Source organism: Malaclemys terrapin, chromosome 7, assembly GCF_027887155.1.
Source record: "Malaclemys terrapin pileata isolate rMalTer1 chromosome 7, rMalTer1.hap1, whole genome shotgun sequence".
Taxonomy (NCBI): Eukaryota; Metazoa; Chordata; order Testudines; family Emydidae; genus Malaclemys; species Malaclemys terrapin.
In genome coordinates, this window is record NC_071511.1 from 87262075 (window position 1) to 87287600 (window position 25526).

Genomic DNA, 25526 nt, shown 5'->3' on the forward strand with positions numbered 1-25526 from the left:
TATATGTACGTACTCTGCTGCAATAATACAAGAAGAAATAGCAGAAGTCTAATTTTTTTAAAGAAAATTGTATATGGTTTGAGTAATGTTTTTGGCAGTATGAGATTTGTTGTGTGAAAACACAATTTAAAAGAAGGTTGGAAATCTATTCTACTTTAACTAAGAGTTCTGGGTTTTTTCACTATGCTTTTAAGTTAGCTGGCACACCAGAAAACTAAGGGTTTGTGTAAAGAGGAAGGTTTTGTTGTTTTTTCACATTAAAGTGCCTTGTGTCCAAATGATACAATTTTTTTTTTTAATTATCATAGAATCATAGAATATCAGGGTTGGAAGGGACCTCAGGAGGTCATCTAGTTCAACCCCCTGCTCAAAGCAGGACCAATTCCCAACTAAATCATCCCAGCCAGGGCTTTGTCAAGCCGGGCCTTAAAAACCTCCAAAGAAGAAGACTCCACCACCTCCCTAGGTAACGCATTCCAGTGCTTCACCACCCTCCTAGTGAAAAAGTTTTTCTTAATATCCAACCTAGACCTCCCGCACTGCAACTTGAGACCATTGCTCCTTGTTCCGTCATCTGCCACCACTGAGAACAGCCGAGCTCCATCCTCTTTGGAACCCCCCCCCTCAGGTAGTTGAAAGCAGCTATTAAATCCCCCCTCATTCTTCTCTTCTGGAGACTAAACAATCCCAGTTCCCTCAGCCTCTCCTCATAAGTCATGTGCTGCAGCCCCCTAATCATTTTTGTTGCCCTCCGCTGGACTCTTTCCAATTTTTCCACATCCTTCTTGTAGTGTGGGGCCCAAAACTGGACACAGTATTCCAGATGAGGCCTCACCAATGTCGAATAAAGGGGAACAATCACGTTCCTCGATCTGCTGGCAATGCCCCTACTTATACAGCCCCAAATGCCGTTAGCTTTCTTGGCAACAAGAGCACACTGTTGACTCATATCCAGCTTCTCGTCCACTGTACCCCAGGTCCTTTTCTGCAGAACTGCTACCCAGCCATTCGGTCCCTGGTCTGTAACAGAGGATGGGATTCTTCCATCCTAAGTGCAGGACTCTGCACTTGTCCTTGTTGAACCTCATCAGGTTTTTTTTTGGCCCAATCCTCTAATTTTTCTAGGTCCCTCTGTATCCCATCCCTACCCTCTAGTGTATCTATCATGCCTCCCAGTTTAGTGTCATCTGCAAACTTGCTGAGAGTGCAGTCCACACCATCCTCCAGATCATTAATAAAGATATTAAACAAAACCGGCCCCAGGACCGACCCTTGGGGCACTCCGCTTGAAACCGGCTGCCAACTAGACATGGAGCCATTGATCACTACCCGTTGAGCCCGACGATCTAGCCAGCTTTCTATCCACCTTACAGTCCATTCATTCAGCCCATACTTCTTTAACTTGGTGGCAAGAATACTGTGGGAGACCGTATCAAAAGCTTTGCTAAAGTCAAGGAATAACACATCCACTGCTTTCCCCTCATCCACAGAGCCAGTTATCTCATCATAGAAGGCAATTAGGTTAGTCAGGCACGACTTGCCCTTGGTGAATCCATGCTGACTGTTCCTGATCACTTTCCTCTCCTCTAAGTGTTTCATAATTGATTCCTTGAGGACCTGCTCCATGATTCTTCCAGGGACTGAGGTGAGGCTGACTGGCCTGTAGTTCCTCGGATCCTCTTTCTTCCCTTTTTTAAAGATGGGCACTACATTAGCCTTTTTCCAGTCATCCGGGACCTCCCCCGATTGCCATGAGTTTTCAAAAATAATGGCTAATGGCTCTGCAATCTCATCCGCCAACTCCTTTAGCACCCTCGGATGCAGCACATCTGGCCCCATGGACTTGTGCACGTCCAGTTTTTCTAAATAGTCCCGAACCACTTCTTTCTCCACAGAGGGCTGGTCACCTTCTCCCCATACTGTGCTGCTCAGTGCAGTAGTCTGGGAGCTGACCTTGTTCTTGAAGACAGAGGCAAAAAAATCATTGAGTACATTAGCTTTTTCCACATCCTCGGTCACTAGGTTGCCTCCCTCATTCAGTAAGGGGCCCACAGTTTCCTTGACTTTCTTCTTGTTGCTAACATACCTGAAGAAACCCTTCTTGTTACTCTTAACATGTCTTGCTCGCTGCAACTCCAAGTGTGATTTGGCCTTCCTGATTTCACTCCTGCATGCCTGAGCAATATTTTTATACTCCTCGCTGGTCATTTGTCCAATCTTCCACTTCTTGTAAGCTTCTCTTTTGCGTTTAAGATCAGCAAGAATTTCACTGTTTAGCCAAGCTGGTCGCCTGCCATATTTACTATTCTTTCTACACATCGGGATGGTTTGTTCCTGCAACCGCAATAAGGATTCTTTAAAATACAGCCAGCTCTCCTGGACCCCTTTGCCCTTCATGTTATTGTCCCAGGGGATCCTGCCCATCTGTTCCCTGAGGGAGTCAAAGTCTGCTTTTCTGAAGTCCAGGGTCCGTATTCTACTGCTCTCCTTTCTTCCTTGTGTCAGGATCCTGAACTCAACCATCTAATGGTTCCCATCCACTTTTGCTTCCCATCCCATCCCAGGTTCCCATCCACTTTTGCTTCCCCTACTAATTCTTCCCTGTTTGTGAGCAGCAGGTCAAGAAAAGCTCTGCCCCTAGTTGGTTCCTCCAGCACTTGCACCAGGAAATTGTCCCCTACACTTTCCAAAAACTTCCTGGATTGTCTGTGCAGTGCTGTATTGCTCTCCCAGCAGATATCAGGGTGATTAAAGTCTCCCATGAGAACCAGGGCCTGCGATCTAGCAACTTCTGCTAGTTGCCAGAAGAAAGCCTCGTCCACCTCATCTCCCTGGTCTGGTGGTCTATAGCAGACTCCGACCACGACATCACCCTTGGACAGCACCAATTATCTGGTGACTGTCTGTGAATTGGATAGTCTGCTATGGAAGCGGATTAAATCCATTTTGAGCTGAGTTAGTCTAGAAAAAAGCTTTGCGTGGATGCATTTGTATTTCAGATTAACTTTTTCACTTCTGGCAGTCCTCTGACTGCTATCTCGCACCCCGTTGTCTCACAGCTGGATTGACCTGTCTGTTTACCTGTATGCCTTCTGTTGCTCTGGGGCCCTATTGACTGGATATTATCTCCCCATTTAAATGCTGGGCATGCACCTAGGTATCCCGCATTTGTGAGTACATGTTCCTGAAGTCAGATATCCTTCTCAGCATTATAACAGCCATGTCTCATGTTTCTGCATGGAGCCATGCAGAGATCTTGAATCCCCTTGAGATCTGGGAAGAGGAGACCAGGGCCGGCTCCAGTGTTTTTGCCGCTTCAAAGGGGGGCGGGAGGGAGGAAGGAAAAGAAAAAGCTGTTCGTTCTTTGGCGGCAATTCAGTGGCAGATCCTTCCCTCTGAGAGAGTCAGAGGGACCTGCTGCCGAAAAGCCAGACGTGCCGCCCCTCTCCGTTGGCTGCCCCAAGCACCTGCTTGCTGCGCTGGTGCCTGGAGCTGGCCCTGGAGGAGACAGTCCAATCCTGCCTTAAAAGCACCCACTAGAATGCCAAGATATAACAGGGTATATCAAAGCTGCTGACAGAGATGGGTCACTCCCCAGACAAGTTGCAGTGGTGCAGCAAAGGAAAGGCGCTCTGGCAGAATTATAAAAAAAAACAAGGACAGCACCAAGACCACTGGCAACACTGCAAGTTCCTGCCCCTACTATTGTGAGCTGGACTGGATTATGGCCAAGGAGGCTACTACCAAACCCAAGTATTTCCTGGAGAGCATCGATTGCACCCAAGAGGTCGTGGCCCTTGAGCCCCAACAGGATTCAAGGATGGAGGAGATTCCCAGAAAGTCAGGATGTCTTCCCTATGCAAGAGCCTGAGGGGGAGAGAATGTTGGGGGTTGGTCCCAGAACCCAGGCAAACACCCAGCATGAGAATGCTGGGGAGAAGACCTCTCCTGCCAGTATTACATGCTTTGCTGCAGTACAACTGCATAGGGGGGGAGTAGAAACAACTTTTGTTCTGGGGACCCCAAGGCCACTGTCGACTTGGACAGATGTGAACTGGGAGCCTTTCTGAGCCTTCTTGGCTTTTATTTCTCCATGCCCACCCTGCCACATGCTCAAAATGGTTCCCACTGCAGAGAATTTAATCTTCACTGATGTTATTTCTCTGAAATATGAAATCCCACAGGTATCAGCCAAACTGCCACCCCCACACCCAATTTCCTGTGCTGCTTAGCATTCTTTCTCTCTCTCTCTCTCTCCCCTGGATGACCAATGCTCCCCGCTGCCCCCTCTTCCCCATCCCATCCCATCCCATCCACACTCAAGCTAGCAGCACCATAGGGGTTAAAAATCAAATACATTGTTGTGCAGGCATGTTTATTGAAACAGCAGCTACTGGCAGAGAAAAGGCAATACAAATATTTTGCTTCACAGTTTGAGCAATTCCCTGAGCTGTTAGCTACCTTAGCATTTAGGAAGTATATTTCCCAAAGTGAGACATTTCAAAATGCATCGTGATTATAAAGCGTTCATGGATATTTTCAGTCAGACTCTCAGGGCTTGTCTACACTTGAAACGCTACAGCAGCACAGCTGTTTCAATATGGATTTCAATATAGATGGTCACTACAGCAATGTGAGGGATTCTCCCATCGGCAGGGTTGGCTCCAGGCACCAGGCAACCAAGCACGTGCTTGGGGTGGCACCTGTTAAGGGGCAGCCAATCTTGGGGTGGTGGGGGGCAGTGCGGCTCAGCGGGGGGGGTTCGGCGGCGCGGCGCTCCGCGGGGAGGGGTTCAGCAGCGCAGCACTCCGCGGGGGGTGTTTGGCAGCGCGGTGCTCCACAGGGGGTGGGCTTCAGCAGTGCGGCGCTCCGTGGGGGGCAGAGGTGTTCGGTGGGGGTTTCGGCGGTGCGGCGCTCGGCGGGGGTTTCAGCGGCGTTCACGGGGGCGGGGGGTGTTCGGCAGTGCGGCGGGGGGCGGGGGCTGTTCGGCAGCACGGTGCTCGGCGGGGTTTTCGGCGGGGGGTGTTCGGCGGCGCTCCGCGCGGGGGGGTTCAGCAGCGCAGCGCTCGGTGGGGGGGCAGGGGGTGTTCAGCGGCACGGCACTTGGCAGAGGGGTTTCAGCGGCACAGCACTCGGGGGGGGGGTGTTACGGCGGGGCGGCACTTTTTTTTGCTGCTTGGGGCAGCAAAAAAGTTTGAGCCGGCCCTGCCCATCGGCGTAGTTAGATCAATGGAAGAATTCTGCCATCGACCGAGAGCAGTCTACGCTGGGGTTAGGACGACTTAACTGCATCACTCAGTGGTGTGGATTTTTCACACCCTTTAGCCACATAGCTGGGTCAATCTAACTTTTGAGTGTTGGCCTGGCCTCAGCATTGTTAATCTCTTGGGTTCACAACAATCCCTGCAAAAATCTATTTATTTTGCAGTGCACTTTGTGCTGATCTACAGATGTCATTAAAAAAAATTAAGATAAAGGTATTGCTGCATTTAGACACAAATGATGCAAGGCAATGTAGCCTTCTTGGGGCCTTGTGTATAAACAGGGTAGTCCTTCCACTCCTACAGACTGGTCTGGGGGGACCATTCTGGTGAATAGCAGCACTGCATATCTTGCTGGTCTGCCCATTGGCTTTCTCTGCCTTTTGGCAATATGCCTCAGGGGTAACATCCTCCAAAGTACAGATGGTCTTCAGAGATGCATGTGCAATTATGAACCTGACCACTGCCACCCCTGCCGACCTTATCCACCCACTCTCCCCAGGGCCCCAGCCCACGACTGGCTTGCACAGGTGCACATGCCATTACTAACTAACCCTCTGCTTCACTCAACCCCACTACCTTCCTAGTCCACCACCAACCATGGATTGGTACAGGGGTTCTATACAAAGTGGAAGTAAGGTGGAAAACATCTTATCTCCAAGCTTAGGGACCTCATGTCCAGAAGAGGGATAAGAAGACAGATGGAGGAAAGGTCTCCTTAATGAAGGAGAAGAACAGAGAATTGACAAGGAAGAACTTGGAAAAGGATAGGGGTATGAAGAAACAGATGCTGGAGTTGATGCAGAATAATCATATTATGGTTGATGCATTGGGTACCGTAGGCTGGGAACTGGTCTGACACTGGGACAATTGTGGGATTACACCCAGAAAAGGTAAAGGCATACATGAGACCCAACATCTGAAGAGGGGAACTCAGAGAGGCTAGAAGAGGGAACAGAGATGCAGCTAGTGCAGCAATCGTGACACCCTCCTCCGCCCTCCCAACTATCCTCTTTCCCCCATTGCTTGTTACACTCATGTGTTGCATCTTGTTTCAAACTAGATTATAAACTCTTCAGGGCAGGGATTTGTGTCTTCCTGTGTTTTGCACAGTGCCTAGCAAAATGGGCCCGTTCTGGTCCTTAGGGTGTGAATGCACCACAAACAGTTAGTGGCTAAGTGTTTGTACAGCACTTAGAACATGTAAAATATAATGTTATTGTGTGATATGGGCAAACATCCACCAGGGAATGGGTTGAAAGCTTGGACTTTGTTTCAGTGTAAACCTAAAATAGATACAAATGCAGATCATACCAAACTGAAAGAGTTACACATTACCCTGCAGCAGCTGTCGCCCAGACTCCTTAAAAAAATTATAATGTGTCTTCCTGTCCAAATGTCATTACATTTCAGACTTAAGACTAATCCATAGTTAAGTAGCAAGTGTTTGTGTATAGCTATACTGGCAAACAATCCTAGTGGAGATCCAGCTTATACCAGCAAACAAGTTCCCTAAACAAAATAAGCTGTAGCAGCAAAAGGATTTTTCTGACATTAGGGCCTTTGCTGCCATAGCTATGTTGGTTAGATGTATGTTTTTTTCATATTCTGAACCGACATAGCTATGCTGGCAAAACTTGAAAGTGTAGACCAGATCTGAGCAAAAAAATTATACCAGCAAAAGCACTTTGATGCCAGTTTAACTTCATCTGTGGTAGGGCTTTTGCTGGTATATAAACATCATAACAAAATCAGACCCTGACCAACATTGCTATACCAGCAAAAGTTTCTAGTGTTAACCTGGGGCTCTACTGTCTAGCTGAGATGGAGTACTCAGCAATGGGGGAGAAATCTTTATAGGCTGAATGAAGGAGTGAGTCTACCACTTTTCTCAGTGTAGAATAGGGGTAGGCAACCTATGGCACGCGTGCTGAAGGTGGCATGCGAGCTGATTTTCAGTGGCACTCACACTGCCCAGGCCCCGGCCACCGGTCTGGGGGTCTTTGTATTTTAATTTAATTTTAAATGAAGCTTCTTAAACATTTTAAAAACCTTATTTACTTTACATACAACAATAGTTTAATTATATATTGTAGACTTATAGAAAGAGACCTTCTAAAAATGTTAAAATGTATTACTGGCATGCGAAACCTTGAATTACAGTGAATAAATGAAGACTCGGCACACCACTTCTGAAAGGTTGCTGACCCCTGGTGTAGAATATGGACCTATTCATGTTTCCAGTTAAATTTAACTAATGGTGCACCCTGTACTCTAAGAATGTTTGAGTCCCTTCTGCTGCTGCAAAGAATTATCACTGACAGCAGCATTGTCATGAAACATGTCAAACATAGATCAAAGGACGTAAGAAGCCTTAGCTTTTCATTCCTCGCTTTGTTGGTTTGGTATTTGTTTTTCAAACACTTGGAAGGGTCTTTTGTAATTAGCTAATCCATACAAATGCAGAAGGTGAGAGAGATGTGAAAGTGCCTTTGGTTTATGGAGTTGAGTGAATCAGTTGCCTACATAATGCATGGTTAAACCCCACAGTGATTTGCAGAAGTGCATCAAGCTAAAGCTTCATCACTTGACAGGTCTTGCTTTCTCTGGGGTCTTGGCATTCTTTTAATCTGAAAGAAATCTCAGGAACACAAGGAATGTTTCTTAGATAAAATATTCTGCTTCTTTTCGTTTCATACAGTGTCAGGTTCCTTCCTTTTTCAAATTCCCTGGATTCTGAGTTAAAATGGAATTGGAAACATTCTTTAGTGTTAGTAAAAAACACATTGCTTATTATCTGGTGATACTTGCATAGATTAAGTCAACATGGTTCAAAAAAAGTCCACACCAGACCATGATGAGGGATTGGTTAGTACTGACTTGGACAGAAAGAAACCACCCTACTGAATCACCCACTCCACTTCCTACAGCTTGTATCCAGAGTTCTCCAACCCAAGCAGTGATCCTACTTAAGACAAATATTGATCCTGCCTAGGGTGACCAGATGTCCTTATTTTATATGGACAGTCCCGATTTTTGGATCTTTTTCTTATATAGGCTCCTATTACCTCCCACCCCTGTCCTGATTTTTCACATTTACTGTCTGGTCAACCTAATTCTGCCCTTCCCCCATCCAGGGAAGAGAAAACATTCAAACTGGCATTCAAGCTGGTCATTAAATTGCCAAGCCTTCATGTTCTGCCTCTTGTCAATGGACACTGGCAGGACACTAGCCCACCAAAAGAACTGTGATCAGCCTTACTCTGTTTTGAAACAGAGGCACATGCATACATGTAATGATTTACTCCCACTCTCCTGCTCTCTGGAATGCTGCAAACAATTTTCATAAGTCTGGGTATACTGCCTGCTGATCACAAATCACAGGACAGATTGCTGCTGTTGGGGAAAAGCTGGTTTGAGTGGAGTGACTCCTAATTTAAACCAGCAGAACCTGGCCCTTTATTTGTCTGAACAAATGGAAAAATAAAAGACTTGATTCTGCTCTCATTTGCACTGGTGTAAATCAGAATTAGGAGTCACTTCATGAAGCCAGTGTAGTTAAACTGGTGTCATTTTGGTGTAGGTGAGAGGAGTCAAGCCAGTGATGGCAAAAGGACAGATTTGTATGAAATAGTATCCTTGGTGTTACTTTGAAATAATGATCACTGAACATTGCTACTTTCCTTGTGTATATTCTGAACCACAGACGGAATAAATACTGTGCATCCAACTTACACTTACTGTGAATGACAAAATTTAATTGCACTTGAATATTTTTGCTTGTCATACAACAAATGTTGGACTTGAGAAAATGAAAGGAGAAAGAATAGGATTATACTAGTCTGTGGTGTGACAAAGTCAGGCTGGACGGCTGCAAGAGGGTGGTCCTATTGGGTTCTGGGAAGTGGGCAGGCTTGTGCCCGCCCGCAGCTAAAGGCTCCTCCCCCAGCCTAAGGGGAGGAGCTACTGAGCCTGGAACTCAAATAAGTATAAGGGACAACAAAAAAGAAAGCAAGGACAGGTGTGAAGGTCAAAGGGTCAGAAGTAGAGAACCTGAAGGGGACACTGAGCAGAGAACCCCGGACAGCCCCCACTGCTCCTCAAATGGTGTGTTAGCCCTAGAATGGTAAAGGCCCCTTTTTCCTACAGGCTGAGAAGGGTTTAGCTCAGGTCAATTAGGGACACCTGAGTCCAATTAAGGGCTGCCTGAGACCTTTTAAAACCCCTCTTTTGGTCCTTTTGAGCACGGGACGTGGGTGGGCACTAGCTTGCCCACTGCTAAAAGCCCCTCCCCCAGCCCAGGGAGGAGCTACTGAACCTAGAACCCAACCAAGTTGGGGGGGACAACAAAGGCAATAATGGGAACAGGTGCGGGGGTCAAAGGGCCAAAACTAGGGAACCTGAAGGGGACACTGAGCAGAGAACCCCGGACAGCACCCACCGCTCCTCAAATGGTGTGTTAGCCCTAGAATGGTAATGGCCATTTTGCCTACAAGCTGAGAAGGGTTTACCTTAGGTCAATTAGGGACACCTGAGTCCAATTAAGGGCTGACTGAGACCTTTTAAAACCCCTCCTCTGGGGGGAGGGAGGAGAAACAAGCTGCTGCATGGCTAGTGGCAGTAGGGAGATAGGCCTCTCCAGGATGAGAGGCTGCCCCCTCTCCTCATAGGGGAAACAACTAAAATTGAATGCCTGTTTAAAGAAAGGACTAATATCCTGGGGCCAACAGCAGAACACCCCCTGCCCAGTGAGGGGGTATCCCCTTTTGGTTTTGTGTTTGTAAATTTGTTTCCTTTCTTCTTAGGCTTGCACTGAGGCCTTGAAAATACTGATATGTAAACACAGAGGGGAAAGAGAAACACTGTCTAGAAGGGGGCTGATTTACCCCAGGCCTCTCTACCACCGGAGGAGGAAGTGCTAAGTCCAGTGAGATGGAGGAGGTTCATTACAATGCATAGATACAAGCTTAATACTTGGCAATTTAATAAGAGGGCAGCCAGCAGATGCAAACAGACAAAGGGAGGGAGCGAGGGGAAAGGATGAGGGCAATGGACTCAAGGAAATTGTTCCAATGCTAAATAGTTATGAAAGGCAAATCAGAACCATGTTTTTTTAACTCTTGAGAATATGGTCCTGATTCAGCAAACCACTTGGGCATGTGCTTAACTTTAAGTCAGTGAAACTAATCATATGCTTAAAATTAAGCATGTGTAAGTGCCTTGCCAAATCAGTGTGTGTTCTCCTTTAAAACATAAAACAGTAATGTAAATAGGATGTCTAACTGTTAACCTAGAAGGAGATTGGAAATTGTTTGATTTTATTAGTGTTTTTTGTTTGTTTTTGCATTGTTTTGTAGAACTGGGTGATAAAAGTCTTATAAATCAGAGTTACCTTTTTATAAGGTGGATTATACTTTGTGTCTGAGTCCCCAACTGCATGGGATAACATCTTATAAAGAAGATCTCTGAGACCTAGCCACTTTACTTTTGCCTGATGTTCAAGACATTCTGTTACAAAGAAGTCAATGGAGTGTTTCATTTGATGCTTTTTCTGACGTGTTGCTAACAGGTTTATATTTCCAATTTTACAACTCATCTTCCAGTAGTAGAGTAATCAAGAGTCCAGCATTGAGCATATTATCCAGGGTGCCAGCTAGTCAGATTTTTAGAAGAAAATGTCATGAGCAAATAAGTGCTGCCTGCTTGCAGACAGTGATAAAAGCCTTTTACATAAATAGGTCAGGAATTCAAGTTTCCATAGAAAAGCAGAACTTTCCAGGATTATATTTGTTATTTATTATACTGACAGTACAAGGTTCCACACAAAAAGTCTCACTCTTATAGCAGACATTGAATGTATAGTCTATTTATAGCAACAGCAGGGCCACAGGGCATAGAGCAGTTGTGTCTCTCTGCAGTTTCAGTGCTGCCTCAGTTCAGAACATCTTTGCAGCCATAAGGGTTAGAAATTTACTTTTTTTTTTATTAAATAAAAGTTTAAAATCTACAGAAGCTACTAGAGAAGGGCTGGTATGGCTATTACTACAAGGGGGCTTAATCTGACCCCGATCCTTATGCTTCAGGATACAAACCACCTGTGATAGCTTAGAGTTAAGAAGAAACTTCTCAGATAGGGAGGTTATTATTTAATTGGCTGTCAGGGAGGCTTTATATTATTCTCTGAATCATCTAGTATCATCTGTTGGGGACAGAATAAATGGACTATTGATGTGATTAGTGTGGCAGTTCCCTCTGCTCTGCAAAAATAGAGACCTTCATACCAAGAGCTGTCATTCCAGCCCCTTTAACCAAGCATTTATTTCAGTGTCATTGCACATAATTAAGGAAGTGTTCATCACTCGACTTTGTAGCTAACTTCAAACTGTCACTGCATTTACTGACTGAATCGTTGCTCTGCCACTCAGGAAAAGCCTTTTATTTTTGCAGGGCATAAAATGAAGTGAACAGACTGATTCTGGCAGGTTATTTTCCTAGAGGATTAACCCAATGAAATGGATTCAGTGCAAAAATTAATAAAGGGAGGAATCTTACAGCATGTACTGGGCTGCAATGCCTCTTTAGCAACTAGACACTCGTGGCTGGCCCATGCCAGCCGACTCAGGCTCCTTAAGCTTGGGCTGCAGGGCTGTTTGATTGCTGTGTATACTTCCGGGCTCAAGCCTGAGCTCTGGAACCCTCCTATCTTGCAGTGTCCTAGAACCTGGGCTCCAGCCTGAGCCCGGAAGTCTACACAGCAATCAATCAGTCCCACAGCCTGGGCCCCGCTACTTGAAGTTGACTGGCATGGGCCAGCCATGGTATCTAGTTGCTATGTAGACATACTCTTAGAGAGTAGGGCTTAGCTGCCCCAAGCTATGGCTTGAGCTGCCCTAGTTTCTATTTTGGTTCAAGTTCCTAAACGTGAAAGGTGGTTGTAGCTGTGGCAGTCCCATAATATTAGAGAGACAAGGTAGGTGAGTGAGGTAATATCTTTTATTGGACCAACTTCTGTTGGTGAGAGAGACAAGCTTTCAAGCTACAGAGAGCTCTTCCTCAGGTCTGGGAAAGGAAGAACTCTGTGTAGCTCGAAAACTTGTCTCTCTCACCAACAGAAGTTGGCTCAGTAAAAGATATTCCAGTACCTCACCCACCTTCTCTCTAAACATGGAAGGATAAGTCATCAGAAATAATGCCAACATTTATTGCCCTTTTGGTTTAGAGGCATATTCATTTGCTATTTGAAGACTTATTGTACTTTGAACATGATGAAACTGCCTCATTAATATAAACGGTTATGATACGAGTTGGCCATGAGGTGTGGGCTAGTTTTGCTTCACCTATCTTGCCCTAGATTCTATATGGCATATGGTGTGGTATGGAGTACTACTGCATACTTCTACTGTCATTCCTCCATGATGTGTATTAACATTAATGTTAAGAAACCTCTGAAAAAGTGACAGTGATATTTTAGTCTCTTCAGTGTGCCTCTCTAAAAAACTCTGAATATTCTATTGGGTAAACATGGACAAATACAATCATTAGACTTGTAAAATCTTTCAAACAAAACTAAAAGGGGGGACGGGAGAGACCACATGTCTTCACTGACATAACCAGATCTAGTAAAACAAATATTTAATGTTACAAAGTGAAGCACTAGGAATCATAACAAAGTGAACAAAAGTGACAACCATCAAATTACATGCAGATAAAAGGGCAATTATTTTTCAGAGTGAATTTTTAAAGAATTAAGTCTGACATATCACAGAAGACATGAGTCACATGATGAGGTGACTATCAGGAGCAGTCAACATTTTTAGGTGTTTATCTGGGATCAACTGATAAGAGAACCTTATTTTCAAAGCTGTCAGTTAGGATCCATATTTGATTAGAAGTGTCAGGTATGTACCACAGTTGCCTGTAAAAGTCTGACACATTAGATAAAGCTTTGTTTTTAGTTACTAAAGCCGGGGAAGAATTTCTCTTCCAGATTTGTTTTCCTCTGTATTTTGGCGTTCTGGAGGAGCAGCACAGATGGGGAATATAGTAGTACCACATAGAAAAGCTGCTTCAAGTGGGGAATCTTGAAGACTTACTCCTGAGCTCTGACTTCCAAGGCTTATCTGTGACTTTGATGTACTGCTTTGAACATTAATAACTTCGTGCATGGAGCTTCATTCAGCAAGTACCTATTAAAAGTTCAAACCTAGTTCATCCTGCCCCCTTGGTATTATACATTTTTTCCCCCCCGAGGGCCAGTTAAAGAAACAAAGACAGCAGGGAAAGAGGGAAGTAATATTCTCCACATGAGGGAATTTCTATGTGTAAATATATTGATAGGGTAAGTGTTGACTAATGTCATTGAAAGCAGCAAGTCAAATATCCATCTTCTTTTTAAAAATGCTAGAGCATTAGATTACTCAGTGGAAAATGTCTTTCTATTTTGTTTCTTCTTTCAGGACTTACTGTATCCTATTGCGTTAATATGCAGTCTGGGAAGATGCTAGTAGATGATTCAATCACTTCACTGAAAGGCAAAAAGTCTGTATTTAGACATGGATGTAGAACTCCCATTGTGATACCCAAGAACTGTATGTGTGTTTACTGTGAAGATGATTATAGGATTAAACTACTCTGCGGTTCCTGATCTTCCATTGCATTTGCTGTACTGTTTGTTCTATTAAGAAACAGTGGAAAACTGGGATGCACTAGGTATGTTGATCTGAATGTCTAGTAGTACCCAATACCTGGGCATACCTGGAATGTTCAGTAGCAATCAGGTAGTTAAAGAAAGGTCTAGTGCAGTTCAGTAACAGCTAATCCCCTCTAGGCCAGTCTCTGTTTCTAAAACAAGAACTGTTTCTCAGTCCTCATTTTTCTACTATATCAACCTGTGCTCTCCACCCAAATTAATAATATGTCTAGGGCTTAATCAACATCCATTTAAGTGATTGAGAACCTGTTGATTGGATCTGCTGGATCAGGCCCATAGTAGAAGGTTGAAAAGGGAGCTGTTAGAATGGAACTTGTATTGACCAAAGGAATGAGATGGGAAGCAGAAAAATGTAAGTAAGAGCAAAAACCTTTAAAAGTGAGAATCTGAAATCCTGAGAAGCCAGGGGAATAGCAGGTGACCTGGTGATGTTTTAATGCTACTGCTGTTCCTTAACACAAACATCACTCTGACTGCTTATGAAATGCCCCCACACTGAGCCCATCATAAGAAACGCTAGTAGATTATTGGTAAGGATAAGATTTTTGTCACTGATTCTGTGACTGAGACCTCTGTGACATTTTCCACTTCAGACCTGCAGTGGGGGCCCCACAGCTATCAGTCTCCCCCTAGTGGTCAGCTCCTCTTCCCTCTCTTCTCTCTCTCTTCCCTCCCTCCCCCCCAATTATTTTTAGTAAAAGTCATGGGCTTCCATGAATGTTTTCTTGCCCATGACCTGTTCATGACTTTTATTAAAAATAACAATGACAAATGCTTAACCTTAATTATTGGCATTTTCCTAGAAGTTAGAATAGTCCAAAAACGTGTAGTCTACAGGAGAAAGCGGTAGTCTCAGCAGGTCAGCCTTGAAAAAGATGCCAGAGAGACAGTTGGAAATGCAAGACCAACAGAAAGGGGGAGATTGGGGTGGATGGATATATGTGATAGCGAAACAGGCCTTTTGCAAGGTTTCATTGGTCATTTTTGCCTCAATGGCAGAGAAACTCTTGGTGGTTTCAGCTACATGAACAATTGACCAGACTGTCACAGGTGTGTTGGCTTCAGTACAAACACCCTCATGATGTGAACATACCGACCGCACAGGACATTGGAGTGGATGGGTAAAAGATAAACTCAGTTCTTAAACTCTCTGAGAATTAACAGGAGTGCAGTTTTAATGAGGGTATTTGTGTGGTCATTTGTCTGCCAGAAAGGTAGAGCTGGACTGAGATCACCACATAGGCTGATTTATGACTGCTGACCTCCATTGTGCATAATAGAAGATGCAAATAGTCTGCTCCCTCTTCCCCCCCCACACACACACCTCCGCAACCTGCTTAAATCAATAAGCACTTTTTAAAAAACAATATTAAAAGATTGTGTTTACTGAATTATAGTATAATTAATAGGAAATGAATAGGATTTCCACAGAAATAAAAATTTTATTAAAGTTAATGTTTAAAATTAAATATACACAAGTTAGGAGAGACGGTACTGTACATCTGGGGTCCAGCTTGCGTTATGAGGGATTACAGGTATCAGTTACAAGTATCACGAGATACATACATGTCACATAACCAGCATAGACCCAGATTGGATTGCGGGGTTTTTTAAAGCGTCAGTGGATAAGTGGGCTCGGGTACGCCACCCATGGAATGTATAAAGCGTCCAAGTCAGTATCAGTGTCACAAATAAGTACATGGGTGGGTGCGTCCCTTGGTTCATCAGGGAAGGAAGTGGATTATTTCCCTGGTCAGTGGTCTTGATTACTCAACGTGGTATTGACGGTGTCCCGTGATGTGCTCCGTATAGATGTCTCTGGACCACTTGATGGCGTCGGACACCAGGAGCTGTCTCATAAGCGGGGTTTATACTGTGTTCTTGCTATAAAGACCTAAGCATCTATTAATTTGCTACTGTGTGCAGGGCACAGTGATGATAAATGTCCTGCTGAATCATGTGATAGCTGTGTATAGAGTACCCATAAGTGACTGCCACTCATTGAGCAGGTGGGATCAGCGTCAGTGTGTGGTGTAGTGTGAGGAACAAATAAAAGAGACTATGGGCTTGACTCTTCTTTGACCTTCCCCTTGTGCAAAAAGAGTAAAAAATGCTACCAGATCAGACTTTCCAGCTGTTTTACACTCGTTCTGCATAGGTTTAAAGGAAGACGGGAGGTGCAAGGCAGGCAGTGAAGAATCGGACACTATGAGCTGCCCTGCTCACAGAGCACTCTGAGTCCCCATATAGAGGATGGGGAAGGGGCAGATATTTTAAGGTGTAATAGGAATGTGGAGGGAAAAGTTGTCTTGGAAGGAAGTGCCAGGAAATGCCTTGATCACTGTTCCCTCTAATTTTTCCCACACATGTGCGGAATGAATTTTATGTGCACCAGTATGGAGGTGATGAGTGACACATCACCTCCATATTGGTGCACATAACAAAATTCAGGTGGTAGGGGTGGGGCTGAGGGGTTTGGAGTGTGGGAGGGGGCTCAGGGCTGGGGCAGAGGATTGGGATGCGGGGGGTGAGAACTCTGGCTGGGGGGGGCTGGGGAGGGGGCTGAGGATGAGGGGCTTGGGCAGAGGGTTGGGGTGAGGGTGAGGGCTCTGGCTGGGGGTTTGGGCTCTGGGCTTGGGCTGGAGGTGAGGGGTTTGGGGTGCAGGCTGCCCCAGGGCTACAGCAGGGAGAGAGGACTCTCCCCAGCTTGCTGTCCCTGCAGCAGCTCTGAGGCCAGGGCCGGGGCTGCAGGACAAGTGCCTCTCCCCCGACTGTGACAGGACTGGAACTGGGTTGGGGCCAGGGGATGGGCACCTCTCCCCCGGCTAGGCTGGGTTGGGGCCGGGGGATGGGTCCCTCTCCCCCGGCCGCAGCAGGTCCAGGGGCTGGGTTGGGGCCGGGGGAAGGGATGTCTCTTCCCCCCAGCAGGGGCTGGGTTGGGGAAGGGGTGCCTCTCCCCCCCGGCTGCAGCAGGGGCTGGGTTGGGGGCGGGGGAAGGGGTGCCTTTCCCTCCCACAGGGTCCTGAGTGCCTGCATGGCTTAGAAGGAACTTAAGACTTCATCAGAGTAAATCTTAGTGTGTTCTGAGATCATGTAGGTATGATGTTTTTTCATCACTCCACCTGTTCCTCGCTGTGGAGAATATAGCAGTAGATGAGGTGCAAGTGTACCTTTCTTGTGGTTAAAAAAACAACACATAGCAAAACGAGGCCCTTGATGTGGTGTTTTACATGTACTGAAAGTGTAATACAGTTCATTCTAGCTCTGAAAAAGCCTTTGTAGTTTTGTGCTGATCATCTTTCCTGCTAACAAGTCATTTATTAGCACTTCCTAATTAAAGACTGTAGTTGCAGTCCCATTCAGCTAAATGGATATTAAGCAATGCAAGGCTGTAATTTTCTCTAATTCTTCCCATAATTGCTTTGGCATAGTAGCTCTTACACTACACATGAATATTATACATGAAACATATTGTGAGTGTAGGAAGGCCTGGACCTATAGTTCAAAAGAAGTCTACGGAGTAAAGAGACAGAAAAGCAAGTACAAGCTATGCAGAAAAACCTCTTACTTCTTATTGGTAATAACTTTGAGATTAATCCTATCCTAAGGTACAGGGTGGAATTAGGAGACCAGAAGGTTTTTCAGATCGCTACAAGAGACAACGAATGGCAAAAGCCAAGAAATTAATTCACAATGAAGTAGTCAATAACTCTGCAAGACAACATTGTTTCCCTCTGAGAGCTGTTACTTGCTGCTGAGCTCTACTCTCTAGAAGTGGCAGCAATGGACGGGACTTGAAGCTTGCAATAACTGAGAACTTGCAAGCTCTCATTCCTCCACCTTCAGAAATTTGTATTCATTGGGATTCTTTAATTAAGTTCCTTTCTATTGCAAACTCTAGCCATACCTATTAAACACTGTCATGGTTAAAGCAGATTGGTATTCAGAATACTGACCACAAAAGTGGCACCAACTTTCCACCCAATATTTACTACTGTCTGTGCTGCAGAGCCCCATCTAGGCATGGAAAAGCAAAAGTACATTCTCTTTCGCCTTGTATTCCTCATCAGCTATCCTAATAACTACAATTCAGGTACCTGTATTATTGGTGGTGAGGTTCAAAAGCAGAAGGAATGTGATTTGATTGTCATACACCAGACTAAACTTCCAGTGCCAGCTGCAGTTAGAAAAATAGTCTCTTTTTCCATTGTAAACTGAGAACTCTTGATTCTGGAGAACCAAGATATCATTTCATAGGCACCTTCATGCCTATAAACCCACTTTCAGAGCCTGCCTGAATTGCTATTATAAACTATTATCAAACTCCATAAAAATAACTCCACGTTAGAAATTCTTGCCAAACTATTACCTGTGGTGACGACGCAGGAAAGGAAACAGAACGCCAGGTCTGTGGTAGCCGAAAAGCCCCTCTACTACAATATATACTGAACATGTTCTCCACAATTCAATTTCCACAACACTAGCCACATCAATTTCTACACAAGGTGTAACTATTTCTTTTTGAACACCGGGTAAAGGCCATTTACTTAACATATAGTTCAAAGAGCTATCCTTAGAGGGTTTTACCAGAGAGTGTCTCCTTATCCTATTAGGACTCACCTTATCGGAGCACGAACCCCAGGGGCTGCGGTGAAGCAGAGAAAAGGGGCGAAACACCCCGTTGGCACCGTTCCCAGTTCGCCGCAGCCGTCCGGAGTCCAATGTCCGAGCCAGGAGAGTCCCGGCGGAGTCACCAGAAACTGTTACCGAAATATCGGGTCCACCTAGCTGAGAGCCAATAACAGCCAGACAGGGATAAGGAGGAGTTGCTTTATTCTGCAGAATAAAGGAGAGCTTTGCACCTTGGTACAAAAACTCTGTCTCATACACATTTTACCATTCCAATTATCATCCTGGGAATTTGAAATCCCCATGCCTATAATTACTTACTCCTTTCCTTCCTCTATGCCCTCAAAGTTTCCAACCTGTTTTCCAGTCAAGAAGCCATACCGACCCGCAGTCCGGATACCAGGGGCACTGGCGATCTATTTCCCTTAGGGGGTCCTCAATATGAGCGACCGGGACAACGATGCATGATCGCTGCCGTGTAATCTTGAACTCTCTTGTGTGCTCCTTCTGGGCACTGGAAAGTTCGCCCCCCATACTCACGAATAAGGGGCGGCAAACAGCCGCGGGCGCGCTCGGCATATCCAGCCGGTGAGTAGGGGGTTATCACGTCGGGGTCACCAGCTGTGGTGACGACGCAGGAAAGGAAACAGAACACCAGGTCTGTGGTAGCCGAAAAGCCCCTCTACCTCCAGGAACTTTTCCTGGGGCTTTTATTCTTTACACTTCCCTGCTTACAACGCTTCTCATTGGTACAAATCTTGCGCATAAAAAAGCCAGGCAGTATACATGCACATAAGATAACGAACCCATCTCTTGAGCACGTGAACACCAGCTGCAAGGAAACAATCAAATCAGCCAAATAAGTTTCCCAAACATAGGCGCTAGAACAAGGTCACTCCTGCCTCATTGCCAAGGGAACAGTTTGCCGTTCTTCAAGGCTTGTGATTAGGGAGCAACACATTCCTACAATTACCTTGTGCATGAGGTTTCAAACGTGGGTGTCTAAGATGCAAAGATACCTTGGTGATAAATATGGTATAAAAACCTGGCTAGATAAATTGGTAAGATTTAAGTGAATATTCTCTTACTCATTCTCAGGAAGATTATTTGGCCAATTTAAAGGCTGTAGGAGTGACAGTTTTGTTTTGTTTTTTAACAGTGTGACAACACTGCAAAAAAACAAAAATAGCCAATTATTGGAAGACATAGGCTGGACACATCCAGATCTAAAATTTAGTAATATTCAGATACTGAGTTTTAACTTGAACCCATCTCTAACTACAGTGACTCCTCGCTTAACGTTGTAGTTATGTTCCTGAAAAATGCGACTTTAAGCGAAACGATGTTAAGCGAATGCAATTTCCCCATAAGAATTAATGTAAATGGGGGGTTAGGTTCCAGGGAAATTTTTTTCACCAGACAAAAAACTATATATTATATAGATATACACACAGTATACGTTTTAAACAATTTAATACTGTTCACAGCTATGATGATTGTGAAGCTTGGTTGAGGAGATGAAGTTAGAGGGTGGAAGAGGGAGGGATATTTCCCAGGGAATGCCTTGCTGCTAAATGATGAACTAGCACTTGGCTGAGCCCTCAAGGGTTAACATGTTGTTATTGTAGCCTCTCACATAAGGCAGCACGAATACGAGGGAGGGGAGATCGCATAGCAGACAGAGACAGACACACACCTTGTGTGTGGGAGAGAGAGAGAGATGCACACTGCCCCTTTAAGTAAGCTGACCCACTCTTAAGTGCATTGTCCTTTTAAGTGGATCAGGAAGTTGAAACAGTAGCTGCTGCCCCAAGCTCTCTCTGTCTCTCTCCATCCGTGTCCCCTCCCTGCTCTATATGGAGAAGGGGTAAGCAGGGTGCAGGAGCAGGGGGGAGGGGGACACCCTGACATTAGCCCCGCCCCTGCCCCTTGCACAGCAAGGGGTCTCTGGGAGCAGCTCCCAGGCAGAGCGCAGGAGCAGCACATGGCAGCGGGGGGAGGGACAGCTGAACTGCCTTGATAGCCTGCTGGCGGCTGCAGCACAGGGAACTTAGGGGAGCAGGGAGCAGATAGGGGGAATTGATGGGGGGGCTGCCGGTCCACCCTGGTTACAAGCCCCCACCAGCTAGCTGCAACAGGCTGCTCTTCCTGCAAGCAGTGGACAAAGCAGGCAGCTGCCAAACGACGTTAGAAGGGAGCATTGCACAACTTTAAACGAGCATGTTCCCTAATTGATCAGCAACGTAACAACAAAACAACGTTAACCGGGACGACTTTAAGTGAGGAGTTACTGTATTAATATTTTATATTAAGCCTATGTATATGTAAACCAGATCTCATCCTTCCCTATAAAACTGGGTTCTAAGAATTTTGCTGAACCCAAAGGTGAACCCGCCTTAATGATGGAAGGGAGAGGCAATTGTCCCCTTGTTTTTGTCAATGAGTCCCATTTCCCCCCTGCACCCCCCCCCCCCACACACACACCCCATCCCACCCATGAGATTTTTAGTCATTGTTTCTACTGACTGGGTTACTGTGCAGTTGAGGGATTAGTTCATAGGTGAGCCTGATACACGCTTCAAATTGAATTTAGGAACAACATAGGAATTGCTATTCTAGATCAGGCCAGTACTCATTCTAGTCCTGTATCTGGTTTGCCAATACCAGAGGCTTCAGAGAAAAGTATATGAAATCTCATAGTGGACAATTTATGGAAAAATCTGCCTATAGAGGGAGTTTCTTCCTAATCATGTAAGTTAGTGGTTGTTATAGGCCCTGAAGCATATGTGTTTATCTTTCTTATCTAATGTTATTGATGATGGTATGAATCTCTAATCCTTTTTGAATTCTAAGTTCTTGGATTCAGCAAAGTCTTGTGGCATTAGGTTCCACAATCTTTCCTTTTATCCATTCAACACTTTTTTGCTTTCAATTTCACTGAATGGCCTTTTAACCTTGTATTATGAGAGGATACATAGCTTAACTTCTCTATACCTGCAATCATTTTGCATACTTCGGTCATATGCCTCTTATTAATCTCCTTTCTAAACTGAACAGCCCCAGTTCAATTCTACTCCTACAGAACTCTTTCCATTCCCATCTCTGAACCCCTTCTATTTCAGCTCTCTCTCTTTAGAAATGGGGTGACTGGGACTGAATCCATATCTCAGTGAGGTTATACCATCAATCTATATAATGGCATTATGATTTTAGTATAATTTTAAATACATTTATAGAATATTTTGTACAATACTGATTGCTTTTTGACTGTCGGTGCACATTGAGCTGCTCACAGTGATGTCAAGGACTTTTTCCTGAATGGCTGTGGTTAATTTAGGACCCAGTAACATGTGAAAATATTTCAAAACATTCCATCTAATGCACATTACCATGCATTTGTCAACACGTGGGTTTGTTAGATCTATCTGAAGTTCCTCACAATCTTCTTTGGTTTTGGCTAACCTAAATAATTTTATCATTTGCAGATTTTGCTGCTTCACTGACAGTCTCCTTTTCCAGAGCACTAATATATATATATATATTATATATATAAAAAACACTGGTCACATTACACCCCAATATTAATCTATTACCATAGCAAAATTGACCATTTATTCCTACTCTTCGTTTTCTATTTCACTGCCAGTTTCTGATGTGTGACAGTACTTACCCTTTCACTGCATGACTCCTTCCTTATTATTTTCCTCTTAGGAACTCTGTTAGAGGCTATTTGAAAGTCCAAAAAAACTTTATCAACCCATTCTAATTTATCCATTATTTCATTGACTTACTTGGAGAATTCTAGTACACTAAAGAGGCACGATTTTTTGCCATGCTGGTTTGTCTCCATTACATCAAGCTTGATTTTCAGAAGTACAGTTGAACCTCAGACTTACTAACACCTCGGGAATGGAGGTTGTTTGTAAATCTGAAATGTTCATAATTCTGAATAAAATGTTATGGTTGTTCTTTCAAAAGTTTACAACTGAACATTGACTTTCAACATACAGCTTTGAAACTTTGCAGAAGAAAAATGCTGTTTTCCCTTTATTTTTTTTAGTAGTTCACATTTAACACAGTGCTGTACTGTATTGACTTTTTTTATTGTTTCTGCGAATGCCTGATTTATATACTTCCGGTTCCAAATAAGGTGTGTGGTTGTCTGGTCATTTCATAACTCTGAGGTTCTGCTGTACCAGGAAATCAATGGAAAGTGAATGTTCTCAGTATCTCTGTAAATCAGGTCTATCCCTGTTCAAATGTGTCTTATCATTCTAGTTTTAATTATTGTTTCAATCAGTTTTTTCTAATGTTAAAATAAGGCTCACTGGCTTCTAATGACCAGGATTGCCTTGGAGTTTTTTATAAATAGGTACAGTATTTGCTACTTGCCACTTCTCTGTATAGGATAGAGCTTAATAATAGTAAGCGGCCAACAAATAAATACAACTACTTAATTTTCCTTGCTATAACTGGATAAGGCCAATAGCTCTGGTCTGATATAATGGAGTGATGGAGACTTCAGATCCCCTTGTTGTACATAGACACAATTCAAAAGGAATTTCTGCTGCCTACGTACATAGTGAGCTTTTTAATAAACTGTCTGAAGGCATATTTGCATGTATCTATTGGTGTGTACCTAGTGTATACACTTGTTCTTTACTCTTGAACTAACTGGGCACAACAGGGAAAGGGGGAGGTAAGGACAAGGATTGCATGTCAGCTTTAGTTTTAATTCTAAATCTCTTTTAATTTTGTGCGTCAAATCCTAGTAGGATTGGATCCCTTCAGGAGTTAGAATGAGATTGCTCAGTACTTCTTGCAGTGGAGACCCTGCAAGATCTTGGAGCTTGGCTGCCAGGAGACTGCTGCTCTTTTTTAGTATCATTGTGTGTGATACGTATTTCTGAATAATGTGCTCTTTTTAAAATGGCTGAAAATTCTGCTTTGGTAGTCGAAGACCTTGGTTTTCCTGTAACTCACTGCAGCACACCGTGTGCATATGATAAATGCAGAGAACCAAATTCCGAAATGATACATTTAAGATAAGGTGATAAGACAGAACTTTGCAAAACTAAAAGAAAAGGGCAAGCTAGACAGTGAGTAAAAGTTATTCTTTTTATTTATTTTTTGTAATTCTGATTCACCCTAGAAGACTATTGCAAAATTGATATCAACCACTATTTCTTCTCAGTCCTCCTCATGCTCTCTGAAACTAGATACAAAATGTATAGTAGTGAGCCACAACCAAAGCTGTAGCATTTATCACAGACAAACTCTAACAGAGAAGACTCTGCATTTGTTTCCATTTGAACTGATGGTCCTGCCATAACGGCAAACAATGCTGTCTAGATGCAAGTGATCTTATATCGGAAACAATTTGAAAATTCCTCACAGAAATACATGATTCTGAACCAAACTGTAAACCCTGTATATGATGGAAACCACTTTAAGCCAGGGGTTGCTGCTGCACTCTCTGCACCCCTAGTTCCAGAACCTATGAGCCTCTATTGCCTGAGCTAAAAAATCCACATCTGTTAGCCAAAGTTGCAGCAGGCTCATCCATCTCTGTATGTGGCTCAGCCACCACTAGAGGTCCCAGAGTGTCACACTGACTGGGAGTGGGTTACATCTGTAGCCAGGTAGTATTCTTCCTCAGACCGCTGAAATCCAGTGATTTGCATTAGTCTTTGGGGACAAATGTGTCTTTCACCTCTAAACAAAGGAAGTACTATTGGACTATAATGATGATAATAACTTCCATACTCTTGCCTCCAAATCCTGTACTAAGAAGAAAATCCAGTTTGCAACCAGCTCTGAGTAGAGTCAGAAATGCCATCAGATTATCCCATAGTTGCTAACGTGGCTTTGAGATCTAGCCCAGGGGAGTCCACATAGACATTGAAGTCCCCCAGAAAAATTAGTCTTGACAACTCCAGTGCCACTGCAGAAAGGAACTGCATCAGCTCAAGCAGGGACTTTGTGAGGCAGCAAGGCAACCTGTACTAGGTTACAAGGTAATCAGTGCTAGTCCCATTTGAAACCTGGTCAAGGAGTTGTACATGAGTTATGGACTCTAACAAATCCCCTATTGGGATTGGAAAACTAATGCAGACCACAAAAATACAAACTTTCTGAAGGTTCCAGAATTACATTTCTCTCAAGGTCTTCACTTCTACTCTTAAGTTTCCATGGGAGTTTTTTCTGAATTGGAGGTGCAGAATCAGTTCCAAAGTGATGTACTCATTTACACTAATGAATTCACACTTTTCCAAGGGGATGTTCACGTTTAGTATGCAGGCAAAAATGTTGCTTAATGAATGTCACTCTTTAAAGAAGAGATCTTACATAGAATTCATTTAGTGCATACTTACTATTTTTCAGGGTAGAAAATGCTCTTGAATGATGACAGTGCTTAAGCCTCCCGCAGTCTCTATTATAACCTCCCTCACCAGTTGTGGCTGAGAATGTATCTGCCAGCTTTGTGCAGGTTTACGCTGTCTTTGCTTAATATCCCTACTTCCATTAGTGGCATGCTGCTTTTCCTATCACACATTCAGTTGACTGAGTGCAAAAGAGAGAGCCTGGGCCTGGTTTGATTTTCCTAGTTAATGACCTATCACTCAGGCTTGTCTGCACAAAAAGGAAATCTGCACCAGGGACAATCATGTGCTAAAGAAAGCCTCCTGATAAGGGTATAGTGTATTTGGCACCTCAGATCAGTCACCTGCAATTGGCAAGACACTGATGGCATCATCAAGAAGTCAGTAAGTTCCTTCAGCAGAGGCAAAGATTTTGTTTCATTCTGGCACGGTATTTAAATAGCAGATATATAGTGGGCACTGGGAATTTATATGGGACTATATGTCTTAGTAAACTCTATTGAAAGCTAACACAACAAATTTTTCACTCATTTCAGCCATGTG

The 25526-nt window shown here is 44.1% G+C and overlaps 1 protein-coding gene across 7 annotated transcripts in view; it reads left to right on the forward strand.

Annotated features, from left to right (window-relative positions):
- Positions 1-25526, forward strand: part of LRRC20 (leucine rich repeat containing 20) — a 186207-nt gene that overhangs the window by 111074 nt on the left and 49607 nt on the right. For 3 of the 7 annotated variants that reach the window (XM_054033571.1, XM_054033574.1, XM_054033577.1), the window contains one exon: positions 13718-13910. The exons of the other annotated variants lie outside the window; for them this stretch is intronic. In XM_054033571.1, coding sequence (XP_053889546.1) covers positions 13718-13905 — 188 coding nt within the window. In that variant the 3' untranslated portion in view covers positions 13906-13910. Of the gene's footprint in view, positions 1-13717; positions 13911-25526 lie in introns of those variants that run through there. 7 annotated transcript variants of the gene reach the window in all.